The 13,673-nt window shown below is 37.4% G+C and overlaps 1 protein-coding gene across 2 annotated transcripts in view; it reads right to left on the reverse strand.

Annotated features, from left to right (window-relative positions):
• Window positions 1-13,673, reverse strand: part of LOC126924928 (disintegrin and metalloproteinase domain-containing protein 10-like) — a 156,877-nt gene that overhangs the window by 16,817 nt on the left and 126,387 nt on the right. For both annotated transcript variants that reach the window (XM_050739942.1, XM_050739943.1), the window contains exons 8-12: window positions 13,002-13,142; window positions 7,136-7,260; window positions 6,883-7,011; window positions 5,874-6,042; window positions 3,357-3,526 (exon numbers count right to left, since the gene is read on the reverse strand). In XM_050739942.1, the coding sequence (XP_050595899.1) occupies window positions 3,357-3,526; window positions 5,874-6,042; window positions 6,883-7,011; window positions 7,136-7,260; window positions 13,002-13,142 (734 nt within the window). The remainder of the gene's footprint in view (window positions 1-3,356; window positions 3,527-5,873; window positions 6,043-6,882; window positions 7,012-7,135; window positions 7,261-13,001; window positions 13,143-13,673) is intronic.

A 13,673-nucleotide genomic window follows, 5' to 3' on the forward strand; every position in this document is an offset into this window, starting at 1 on the left:
GCCATCGCTATCATCGTCGTCTACGACGACGTTCGGACGATAGGGTCGACCAACATTGAAAATTAAACCTCATCATCAGTGTGTATTTGCACCTTGTTGACAATAACGCCGAGCATATCCAGAAACCAGGGGAGATCCAGAGACTTGGAACATACCTGGAAACTAATTCTCTTCTCTCTTACTTTCTCTAACTTCGCGAGCTCTCTCTCTCTCTCTCTCTCTCTCTCTCTCTCTCTCTCTCTTATGTGCGTCCGTGATCAGTAAGTTTCTTCGAGCGCGAAGAATCGTACATGTAGTTTCCAACACGACCCGCCGTCATCTAGAAAAGTGCTCGTTCTCGCTGTACTCCTGGAAAATGGCCTTGTATTCACAGCCAGTATTGTGTTGGTTTTATCGGTCGGTATATATACTCAGTCTTTTGACTAGTTCCTTTCTCTTTTGTTCCTCGTGTTACTTTCTTTGGTCGTAAGTGGTTGAACAGATTTTTTTTAGACACGTAATGTCATTTAGATTGTTGAAATTTGTTGTTCTTACTGTTCGACTATATTTTTTATCATTACATTTTTATACTTCTTTGTCGATTTCTCTTGTTACGTTCTTTGTCCTTTGATATTTTCGTCGGTTTTTGAATCGTTAAAATTTGTTGATATTATATAGTTAATAGCTTTTATTATTACATTCTTTATGCTACTTTGTTCTATGCTACTTTCTGTTCTATAATGCATCTCTATATATAATAGATTATTCTAATAATTTTTCTTACCTTCATAAAACAATAACTTACTTAGTTTGCATTTTGCAGTAATGTTAAGCTTCTACAACTTTTACAAATCGTTTCACTGTTTCGCTCTTAATATGTTAATATACATAGATTATAAGTGGGCAAATATCCGTGGCCCCTAATTTTATTAACTTCCATTAACTTCCCATTAATTTCCTGCATTCTCTCGTAATTTCATATCCCAAAGTTCATCCACGAAACCTGACAAAATGATCGTGGGTAAGTAACAATATCCAGCTTCGTGTTTCGCCGCTTCCAGGGCCGAGTTTGTGCGTGGGACCGACCGAAACCCCCGAAGGAACGTCGAACTTCATGGTTGCATAAATTATGACCGTCTCGATTTCGAATGCGCCGGATTTCCTGTACTCATTATCGTTGGCTCACCGTTTAATCACCCAACGCATGCCTGGTATAGAGGATCCAAGTTGCTCGGTTCGTTGGAACAAACGATCGGCATTGGGTGGATTAACGTGGAGTTGGAGGTTCGTGCGCGGGGACGAGACGCGTGTAACGGCACGTTTCGCGTTTAATTACGGCTTTAGTGTATCATTAATAAACATCGATACGTCCGTACCGCATAGCCTGTCGCGTAACGTGCCTCGTGCCTCGTTATTAATTAGCGACGTTACACGTAAGAGGATTGAGAACGAACGCGTTCAGCTTCTATTTTATTTCGAGAATCATCCATTACAGGCTTCTGTCGGATACAGGGGGAAAAATGATGTAGGTTACCTCGGAGAAAAATGATGGCTTTCGCTGTGGATAATTAAGAGGTCAGGAGGAAGTACGCGAAGTGGTTGCTTCTAAATCGAAGTTTTTCTTATTTATCAGTCGTGATGATATCGGAGTCGAGGGTGTTAAACTTTCTGAAAGTTTAACAGCTTACGGTACTCGTTGAAGGGAGCAAAATATGTTTGACCAACATAAACAGAAACAGAGATAGAGAATCATCGAAAAATTTGATTCTCTTCATACTACGATATTTCAATAACGCAAAGTCGCACCGGAGTGAAACAGAAAGCATTTTACAGCGGAAGTTTCGCTCTTTCTGGTGACATAAACAGGATTAAAATATCTTTGCTAGTTTTGCAACAACAATTGTTTAAACTCTTAGTAGTTTTAATAGGTATTACTCGCGTATTTTGGCGTATTCGAATAAATTTGTATACTTTTTTTAACCATACAGTTTGTAATGGTATTGTTAATAGTTTTTATAGTAATTATAATACAAAATTATGTGTATTTTGTAAAATTTTGAGTAAAATATCAAGAGAGGTGGATAGAACGAGGCAGATTAATATAATAAAATAGCCTCCTCAGCTATCTAGCTTAAATTCTTTGGATTTATTTTTGTTCTATCAGCGATAAATAATTACAATAATCGGTGTATAAACAATCAATATCGTCTATGACAAATATGAGAACAAAGTAAACAAAAAGATTGTTTCTTGGATATACGTTGGTTAGATTTTTTCTCCTCTCGGTGAAGACATAAAACTAGAGCAAAATTGGAGTGTATATTACACATAATTGTGTGTAACATAGTTTATAACACTCTACATAATCTCTTACGAATATACTAATCGCTCGATTACTATCGAATGTTACGAAAAATGGAACTTATGTAAGAATAGTTGTTAAAGTATATTGAATTTGACCAATCGCTAAACAGTAAAAAATTATAAAGGCGTTCGTTTTCGAGGTAATGAAAGTAAATCGATGACGAACGTCTCCTGGAAAAACTGGTTCGCGTCTCACAGGGAAAGTCGGCATTGCACGTTCGCATTTCGTTTCCTACATTACGCTTTCAAGATATTCAATAGAAATTCATAACATATTCAGCGTGTAGCTTTCGTAGAAAATGAAAATGAGTCTCTGTCGAAATTTTCAAAGGAGCTCGCTGCTAAAAGACCGTATTTGCAACGTCTGTAAAAATATCTCTCCTCGGAGACCTTAGAAAACTCGCAGCTTCCGCCGTTACCGTAACGTTTTAATATTTCAACGCAAATGTAAGCAAGAATTTGACATCTTTCTCTTCAAAAATGCAATTTTAACTTTCAGTTTGCCCCTGTACTTTGTGCACTCGTTCAACCTATCTGTCACTTGTTCTAAATCAATTCTGGCCATTTTCCAAATGAAAACTTACTCTATAATTTAGCTACTGAAAAATTTAATCTATTAATCTTTCGATCAATTTACATTAGCTAATTCTGTCAGTTAACATTGTGGCTACGAAAGGGAATTTCCAGAATTTGCTTCATATTTTCGTACTGTTTCTTCTAATATTTCTAATATTTCTTCTATTTCGATTCTATAATTTTATAAAAGAAGTTAAGATACTTACAACATCATGGTAAATTGTGCGCTGCTTAGTTCTTAATGGATTAATCTGATATTTTGTAGTCGATTGATACTGTTATTTCTATAGAATTCGCTATGGAACGATCAACAAGCAAGAATGTTACGTTGAATGGGAACAAATCACGTTGTAGAAGGAACGTTAGACTTAATCACGACGCATTGGGGAAACGAACGTATTTGGACATTGAACAAATGAAGGAAAACTGCCACTTACCTGACTGGGACTACACACTGCACCATCGGCAAGACGACAAGGTACCTCGTGAGGGGCATGATGAAGCCGTTGAGGGTGGCAACAGGGGTCGTTGCAGTCCTCCTCCCATCCGCAATCACACTCTTCGCCATCCTCCACAACGCCGTTCCCGCAGATGGCATTTTGGGGCTCTGAGGAATCATCGATTTTCCATTTCAGTTCGATCAACGTGATTCTCCATATGCTTTGCCATAACATTTTCTCAAATTTCACTTAACTAGTCCTCGTAGGACCGAACTATTGACACGATCATTGATAAACGAATGACTGGTTAATTCGAAAAAATAGTCAACATAATGGTAAGCTTTATTTGAGCGAAATGTAAAAAATTAATAGATAAAGAGAGAAAGGGAAAACAGTTATATCTGTAGGATTATTAGATCAATTGGATCAATTAGATCTATTCTCTTAATTGTTAATTAAACTTAGAAAATGATCAGTTAACTTTTTTAACAGAGTTTCAAGAGAACATCGTATCGTTTTGATTTTAAACGAACGAAGAATGAGCCGCAAGTGAAGGCAAAGTAGATGGAATAAATGTTAGCCTGATTTGCTGTGAGCTTAATGAAATCCTCGATTTAATGAAGCTCAACAAGTCGACCGTGACTGTGTAATGTAATCAATTGCGAGCCGCGTCGAGCGATGCTCGGACAGCACTGTTTTTACAGAGGTTGGCGGGAATTTTCCTAAATTTTTCGCGTGTTACTTCTTTTCTATTATAAATAGAGGAATCACGGAAACATAATTTGTCAGTGACTTAATTGAACCTCTACTTAACCGAACCTCTACCTTACACATGTAAAATATTCGAAAACGTTTTGAATCAAAATGAGAATAATCTAGCTATAATTATATTTCTTGCGAATATATTATGTGTCATATAAAAGATCTTGAACTTTTACTAGCGGTGCGATGAGATAGAATTATCGTAATTATATTGGTCAAATGTGAAACCAATCTGAAAATGTATATAGAAATTACAAGACATTTGTTCCCAAGCATACACCTAGTCAAAAAATCAACAAAATGTTTGAATCAGAAATGAAAATAATTAACTCCGTTTTTTGTAAGTTTTACAATTTCATTATGATTAATGTTCGATTCTGAAAAAAATGAATCGCTTACTATCCGTAAATACCTTTATCCTAAAAGAATAACATAAATAATAATTTAGCGACGGCACTAATTACATATATGTCCTAAACTGCTACTCATGCTATATATTAACTTTTTATTAAGCGTATGTTTGCAATAAATATTTTATTGCAAACATTAAAATTAATTATTATTAAATTTTATATACATTTTTGAATTTTACGTCGATCCTGTCTCATTACAATGTTAATGAAATTACAAAAAATTTCGTACAATATGCAGAGTAAATATATTCATAAAAATGTTCTATAGCAGATGTTCAAGCACTTTCGTGAGCTACTGTATATGCCTGGATAATATTTTACTTTTTATTTCCCTTCGTTTCCACGCTGTCTTATGTGTATTATAAAAGTAGCTGTGTTTCGCAATACTCGAACGAGTTTTTCCATCGATTTCAAACGGTCACGAGGATCTTTATGTTATGAACAATTAACGAGTCGTATTTGTTTCTTGTTTGGCCGACTTGTCGCACGTTTGCTGGTACGTTCGCGCGGTCGATGCTCGTTGTCCAAAACGAGTTTCGCGCGGACCATGTAGAGCCCTGCTATTAGAATTGCAATTGAGTTGCAGTTAGACCGTGGGTCGATCGATATACTGTAGCAACACCGATACGTTCCCTCCTTGTTTTTCTTTTTTTCGTTTTATGTTGCTGTACGATGGTATTAGCATTATATATAAGTAGGTCAAAGAGCATCACGCTCTTTTTCCTCTCGTTATGTCTTCTCGTACGTAATTGTTGCGGCATAATTACGAAATTGAATTTGAGTTACTTAGAAAACAGGAGAGTTTCGTGAACAAAATGTATGCGTTTCCTTAATATTCTTATTTCTAAGCTATGTACAGTTACAGTTAGGAGATTGTTTAATTTTCATACTGATTGTCCTTTTGATTGACAGGTGTGTCGCCGCGTTTGAAGAAGTGAAAGTGAAAATGCGGAATAGGAGAATGCGTGTCTAACTGCATTCTGCAATAACTTGGTTCGATTTTCCTTCACCAAGTCTGTTATTCTGTAATTTACATTTCTCAACAGCAACAATTTCTTACATTAAATGCAAGAGCTAAACAATGCTTAAGTTTCTCCAGTTTAAATGTTCTCTCACTATCGCGGTGCAGAGATTCAACAGGAAATACGTTAACAAGTAATTAGCAAAGGGGCCTGTAAGCAGCTTTACCAGCGATTGTATAAATAATTCAGGTAACGACCGTGTACAGAGACGATCGAGGGGGGCACGGAAGAGGTCAGGGCTGTGATGACTGGAAGCAAGCCAGACGTTGACCCCTTTCGGGATCTAATTAAAATTCCGAAAGCTTCTCTCTACTCACCGGCGAAGCATCCCTTGGACGAACGGGCCTTGGCATTTAAAACGGGATTTATGGAGACCAAGCTGCACGGACTGAAGCGATTGTTATTTCGTTTGTCCCCGCTGGTGGCTCTGGCAAACATTATGAAATTTCCGTCTTCTCCTCCGGGCGAACACTCGTCCGGATCGTGCTTGTCGCGTTAACAGAAAGATCAAACGTTAGACGACGATTCTGTATTATCATTCATCATGTATAATACGGTGAACGGAGCCAACTTTGAGAAAGGAGTTGTAATTAACTCCGACGTTGACGTGCCTTTACCCTTTGAATCAGCCGGCAACTGTAGCCACGCGAATTAAATAATTGGACCTTTCTCGCGGAAACAGTTTCGATCGTAATGGGCTATCAAATGGCTCTTTCCTCGTGTTAACGTCCAGCGAGAACAAAGCTTCGGCGAAGTCTCGGGAATAAACACGCGGGTACATATGTAAAAATTGTTGGGACTCTAAATGTTAATGTTTTCTAATTTTCGAATATTTCAGTTTCCGAACATTCTAATTTTCAGTCTCCAATTTTCCTATGTAATTAACTATTCCAACTAAATATTTTCTATATTTCAAATTGTCTAAATTCTTGATATTTCATAGTCACAAGCAAGAAAAATGTGTGCAAACGTTCTTGAAATAACCTGAATTCGCACTATTCCACGCGTAAAATTCCAACGGCAATTTTTCAAACAATTCACCACTTAATTATGCAGGATATTTCTCCAGGACTTTTTCCTCAAACACCTTCTTTAGATGGAAACTTACCCCTCTGCTGTTCTATCAAAGAAATGCAATTTTACGTCGTACTATTCCTTGACTCGGAAAGAAATAAGAGAAGGAAAAAAAAGAAACATTAGAACAATCGTAGCATAGATCACGATTGCTTCGACGGGGTAGTGTCTCCGAAACAACCCTCGAAACTTTTCAAATGTATTCGCCGTACGCGCCGACAACATGCAACCTCGATGCGCCGTTGAACTTACAGGGGATCCGAAGTTGTGACCGATCTCGTGTGCGAGGGTGACGTGAGAAACCGTCGGTGGTACGTGTTTGCCGTAGTTCAGGAGGGTGATTATACCAGTGTTCAACGATTTCATGCTACCCCTGTAGTGCTGCAAGACGAAATAGCGTTAGTTCTCGAGGTAATTGTCTGAGTATCGTGAATGCGCCGTGAACGATGTTATTTTAGACGTGGCACGGTCGAATTAGTTTCGTTACATTCGGAACAGAACTTACCCCGTTTTTCTCGCAAACTCCGCCAGCATTTTTTAGATCTCCAGTCCATGCCAAACCCAAAGTTCCTTTCTCGAAGTCGCGGTACGTGAACATGTACGATAGACAGAACGCGTCATAGTCCTCTTCTGTAACGAGTTTCAGTGGACGATTAATCGTTACAATTCTCGGTTCTTGATCTCTGATCGACTATCATATTTCGTTCGTAAAATACTTAGGCACATAAGAATACGTCAGCATACGGTAGCGGACAAAAATAAATGTGTAGATAATGAAAATAGGTATCAACGAAGTTTAATCAACTTAATAAGAGTAGATCTGTTGTATAGCTTTATTTATTATATATCCTTACAGATCATTATAAAGTATTTAGTAAATAATTTTTATTTATGTTTATATTTCTGTGTACGAAGTAACTTAAGTACGAAGTATGTTTAACGAAACTTTATTGATACCTGTTTCCACTATTCTGTCCATTTATTTTTGTCCACGAGCGTACATGCACCACAATGACTCTCAGTCCGCCATATCTCTTTTAAAATAAAAGTTGGAGAGAGGAGATAACTTTCTTATTGACCGATTTATGTATATATGTACATATATCACGAAAGTTCGAGTGTAAATCAATTTCGTTCGCTGTTAATCTGTCGCGAATGAATTAACGGACAAAATTCTATGCCGTTGTACTCGCAATACCCCTGGAATTCGTTGCATCCAATCAAGAACGTCGCGTCTCACGCTGGTATTTCCGAGGGACGGAGACAAATACCCGTCGTTCGCAGCCTTTTAATTAATTTCATTTTTAATTCGGCCACTCTACCCTTGGCAGTATTTCACCTGGCTGGATTTCTGATGGCGCGCGCGAAAAAGAGGATGGCTCGAGGGGGCGTTGAATTCCCAGCCGACGCGGCCAAACATCGGCCGAGATGTTATCCGGGAAAAATAATAAATCAGGCGTCCAGAATGTCCGGTAATTTAATTTCTGGCGAACTTTTATGCTGTAGCAACTTTCCTCCGTTGGGATCGGTGTGTTCGGTAGCCGGGTATATGAAAAAAAATAGAAAAAAACGAAAAAAACAAGGAGAACGTCCGCTCGTCTGCACCCCTTTTATTCGCCCTTCTCCTTCACGGAAATTTTTTGTGGTGCTTGAAAAAATGAGAGAGAACAGAAGAGTAAAACGAGCGATGAATACTCTGTGAACGTCGTGCATGAATTTCAATGAAAAGGGTTGTTTACGGACGTCCAGCAGCGTGTTCATCGCGTTCACGTTCTTCCAAAGTTAACTGTACTTCGCGGACCAGCGAGGGCACTATTGTGCGCGATGGACAAACGTTTGCTATTAAAAAGGGAAAAGAAAGAAAGAAAAAAAGACAATATATTTTACGCAATTTTAACGCCAGAATTTAGTAACCAAACTTAAAATAGTTTGTTAGATAAATTGCGGATATATTATCTTTTTAAGATTGAAATAATGCACGTGGCCTTAGGACAATTAATTTTCTATATTTAAGCTAACGATAAAAATATCTTTTTCCAATTCCACTACATTGCAATTTTTTTCGATTGCACTACCTACATTTTTCACTTATTTCATTGGCATTATATGTGTTTTACAATTTAGTACATTAAACTAAAAGCAATTTTCTTCGACTTTTCTAATAAATCTACGAAGCAAATGGCCTAACGCTTATAGATTGATCTACGTAGATAATAAACCAGTCATAGTTGCTCAACTTTCGAGCATAAAATCGAGCTATTGGAACCACGAAGTGCCCACAAGCGTGTGGAAGGTAAAAGTGCTGCGGATCATCGAGAAAACAAGCCTGGTTCTTTGCACAATGGTTTTTGCAGTCTGCATGCACGGCAGCTGCTTTTTGCAAGGGGAGAGAATAGAACGTGGGATACGTGTTTGCTGTGTAGCGTGTCTCAGGAGGCATATTTGGTTACTGTATGCCTGCGGCAAATACGTCATGGTCCACTGCTGCTCGGTTGTGTTTCTCTCGATCCTAGTACATCAGCTATTGTACCTGCACGAGCTGTTCAATGTTCTCTACCTTGATTTCAATTTAGTACCTACCAAAATGAGACACCATTTCGCTGATATTCTCATTGTCAATGAAATAACCACGACTAGTAGACAGACCGTGTGTGTGTCTCTCTTTGTCGATTATTTCGTTGAAAATTATTTGGTCTGGTTCGTTCTTCTCAACTGGCTAATTTCAAGGCAAACCGTGTCGCGTTTCAACGCAGAGAGAGAACCGTTAATATTTAGAACGTTCTCCAGGAACGAGTAGCTGTTATTTAATAACGGCCCGGCCATTATTATATCAGCGAAACACGAAGCGAAATACTAGCGCGAAGGTGACAGACGCTCTTCCGACGAGACGTTATTGTACCTGTCGCACCGAGCAACGTGAAACGATGTTACATTATCCTGACACTCGACAAATGTGCCTGCGTGAATTGTCCGCGTAATCTGCATCGAAATTCCAATGGGATTACGCGTGTACTGAATTTTTCATCGAAATATTCTCTGTAAAAATCCGTGGCGGGCGAACCTGTGATTAATTATAGAAGATTTTTGGAATTTTCGGCTGTAGGCAGATTTTTATTTGCTATGTGTAAAACTAAATAATTAGATAGGAACAATGGAATAATTTAACTGTAGGCTATAGTTTTCGCAAAGTATGGCGAATGCTAAGGGATGGAATACTGTTATGGGGTAGAGAATATTAGATTTAAAATGTTAGTATTCGTTTGCATACATCAATTGTGCGGTAGAGAATGCAAGATTTGGGAAATAAAATAAGGAACATAAGAAATAGAAAAGTGGTGTGAGGTAGGGAATGTTGGGTGTGGAATGTTAGCATTGGCTTGTGTATATTATATATGGGGTAGGGAATATAAGAACCGAGCGATGAAATAAGGATTATACAATAAAATAAGAAAATATGTATAAAACTAACATGTTCATTGGTTTAGTTTCTCTCATGTCGATAATTTGTACCGTTTGTATTAATTGACCAAATAATTAATTGGACACGAAGAAAAATGAATTTCGATAGTAAAATCACGCTACAACCCTAACGATGCAATCGTGCTTATTAGTCATCACGCTAACTGCAAACATTTCCACCGAAATTGCGTAATTATGGTAGACAATGCAAATTCAAATGCATTGGGGAATGCGTACACCAATGCACTAGAGGTAACTCATATTAACGTTTCAATGTAATCAATAACTTGAATATAATTATAATATGGATATATTAAACAACCTAATTAAGTATCGTATTAGATACCATTTGGTTTTCAAATTTCATGTAGAAGAATATGACATGTAATACGAAGTGACTTCTAATAAAATCGATATTACATTTCGACAAAATTTACTGGCTCTAAAATTGCAAATGTCATCTACGGTGCAAATATTTTTCATAAATAATGGAATGGAACCAACGATGAAATCGAATTTGCTAAATTGGACAAAATCATATTTGCGTCAAATTGTAACTCGATTTATCAAATACTTTTAACAAATTAAATAAATGGGTCCTTTTGTCCTATAATTTGACAACTAATACTATTACTTAATTGACAAGTTACTAGTTATTTATAAATTAGTCAGACCATTTTTAAAAAATATTATATTTTTGTGTTAAATACAATAACGAAATGGCTTGTAATTTATAAAATTTATTTTATTTTTTTATCATGTCATGACGACCAGTTAATTTCAAGCTTTCATTTTTACGAAAGTTTTTCAATTATATTAGTTCCGGTTACTTAAAAATTCTTCTGTCTTTCTATAGTAAAAATATTTACCAATCTTCTTATTTCCATGGAAACATAAAAACATAATTATCCTTTAATTAAACTATTTTCACCACGTGAAAACTAGAAGGTGATACATCTCGCATAAATAGCCCCTGATAGAGAAACATTCATAGTAGCCATCTTCAAAAGCATGCGCTGTATAGACAGATAGAGAGAAAGTGGCGGCTTAAATCAGCTCGAAGGAGCGTCGAAAGCAACTCTATATATATTATATGGTTTCAATGATCCTAACTTAGGAATTCCAACCACATGGAGCTGCGATTCGTTACTCGTTGGAGATGTGGTTTGGTAATAATTAATCCCGGCTATATGGAAACTTTAACTTCGTTCGGTGGAAACTTTAATGCGATATAGTTTCTTGGCTAGCTCTCTGTCAGTTGTTGTTATACGACGTCTGAACACGAATTAATCGAGTGGAATGGCGGGATTCCGCAAAAGAGATAGCACATTCGAGATATCACATTATATTGGACCGAACGTTACTCGATAAAGCGATACTCTTGTCCAACTATTAGGGATTTTACTCGAACATATAGGCATTCTTGGTGAAAACGGATCGATGAATCGAAACTTCCTCGCCATGTTCTTTGAACGAGGGTAGGATTGGTAGTTAGAAAGCTGGGAAAACATCGACTCCAGAAATAAATCAAAAGAATGGAAGAATTGTGGGTTCCGTTTGACATTTGCAGGAATAGTTGATTAGAAATGAGAGAAATCCGAGGGGAAGGAAAGGATCAACGATTAATCGACTGTAGCAGAGATGGTTAGATTTGGTATGCGAGTGGTAAGGATTTGGACCCGATATTCGACATGCTTTCTTTGTCACGCGATGTTTTATGATCCGATTCATGTCTCTTATATCTTCATGATCTTGTATGAAAAATTCTAGAAAGCGTGTGGATGTAATTGTATATCTATTAAACACTGTTAAATAATAACGTAACTATTTGTTTAAAGTAACAACAAATTCAATGAAATAAAAAGAAGAGAGAGTAAAGTAGAAAGGAAGTAGAGTAAAATAGAATAAGACAGTCTAGAGAAACAAAGGGCAGTCAAGTAAAATAAAACTATCTAGTTGCCCAGTGCCTTAGATAGCAAAATAATGAAAGGGGCTTGAAAATGTATTGCCAATTAATATCGTAATCGTTTGTTCAACAACGACAAATTGAATGAAATAAGGAAGAAGGAAGGAAAGAAGTGTACGATAGAATAAGACAATCTAGCTAGTATCTTAGTCAGACATCACGATAATGGAAACCAAGTCTTGGAATGTATTTCTATAGCCTCTGAGTCAATTAACGAGAGAATCACTCCATAAAAGGTGATAAATGCACATTTCGTCCTAATAGCCTTCGATAGGGAAGATGCGGTGTAGGCTTTCATTTGTGTAATCTAACCTTCACGTGTTTATTAACTATGGTATTAGATAACGACTACCGGCGGAACCGAGGATGCTTTAAAGTCACGGAACAGGGGAGTTTGCGCTTAACGAACACTTTGCGATGAACCAATGATGACCGACACGAGACGTTTCATTAAAGTTGAAAAGTCGCACCGTGCAACGTGTTACTCATCGGGTCTTGGTATCGACGATTTCGTGTAAATTTCACGCAAACGAGCACTTTAATTAACGAACGAGTGCCGAAAGTACTTTCAAGGACCCTCATCGGATGATGTCCAACGCATACCGATGTATTTGGATTAGTCGAGCCTTTCACCTTCGGGTTCAATTCAAGAACGCTTTTCTTTAATTAACTTCACTCCTAGTATTCTACGTTTCATGTTAATGTCTTCTATGAGTTGAAACAATAAATTTGTTTTAGAAATTCTCGTGAAAGGAATCAACATCTAATAATATACTTAAGACGAAAGTACTATACAATATTAATGAGATATCAGATTTCTTTGATTAAGTAACTTTCACCACTTTTTCAAACTTTGAGCTTTTTTCTAAAATGTATAACACCGTCAATAGTACGAGTAATAATTTATGACAAGTCGTGGAGAGGATAGATAAAGTAATTTACTTACCGGAAAACAGCTCAAGAAATTCTTCAACCCCGTAAGTCCCAGTGAATCTGTAGCTTGGATCGTTCAGTGCATCGTCACCATGAACTTTAATGCGCTTTATCATGAAGCTAATATTATCTGGCTGGCCATCCTGATTGAAATCTGTAAAATAGCGAAGAATACGTTTGAAATGGAAAAGGAGAAATGAGAAATTCAAATTGCAACGTTGGACAGATTAAAGTCCGTTTGCGGAATAGACATTGTGGTACTATGAAATTCATAGGAGTCGAGAGGAACTACTCATCGAGGTAACCGATAGCTGATAAGGAAAATCACCGGGGCTCCAGACGAGTAATTTTCGGGTTTCCCCCAGTGATCAATGTATTCCGAAACGGTTGAACCGTCGCGTGGTGGAAAGCATTTAATCAAACACCTCCTCCGCGGGAATACCAATCGAAACTGGAAAAACGATTCCGTCACACGCGATCGCGATTCCTTCCCGCCGCTGAATTCTCATGATTTTTCAAGTATAAAACGAACCAACGGCCGTTCATGCAGATCTCTTCGATTGATCTCATTATTACGAATTAATTTTGACAGCGCGTCGCAAAAAAAGTTACGAGTCAAGCGTAATTTTATTCTGCGGAGAATTCGTCTTTTATCTCAAGGTTTCCAATCTTTCAACTTTTAATC

The sequence above is a fragment of the Bombus affinis genome, chromosome 15 (genome assembly GCF_024516045.1).
Source record: "Bombus affinis isolate iyBomAffi1 chromosome 15, iyBomAffi1.2, whole genome shotgun sequence".
NCBI lineage: Eukaryota > Metazoa > Arthropoda > Insecta > Hymenoptera > Apidae > Bombus > Bombus affinis.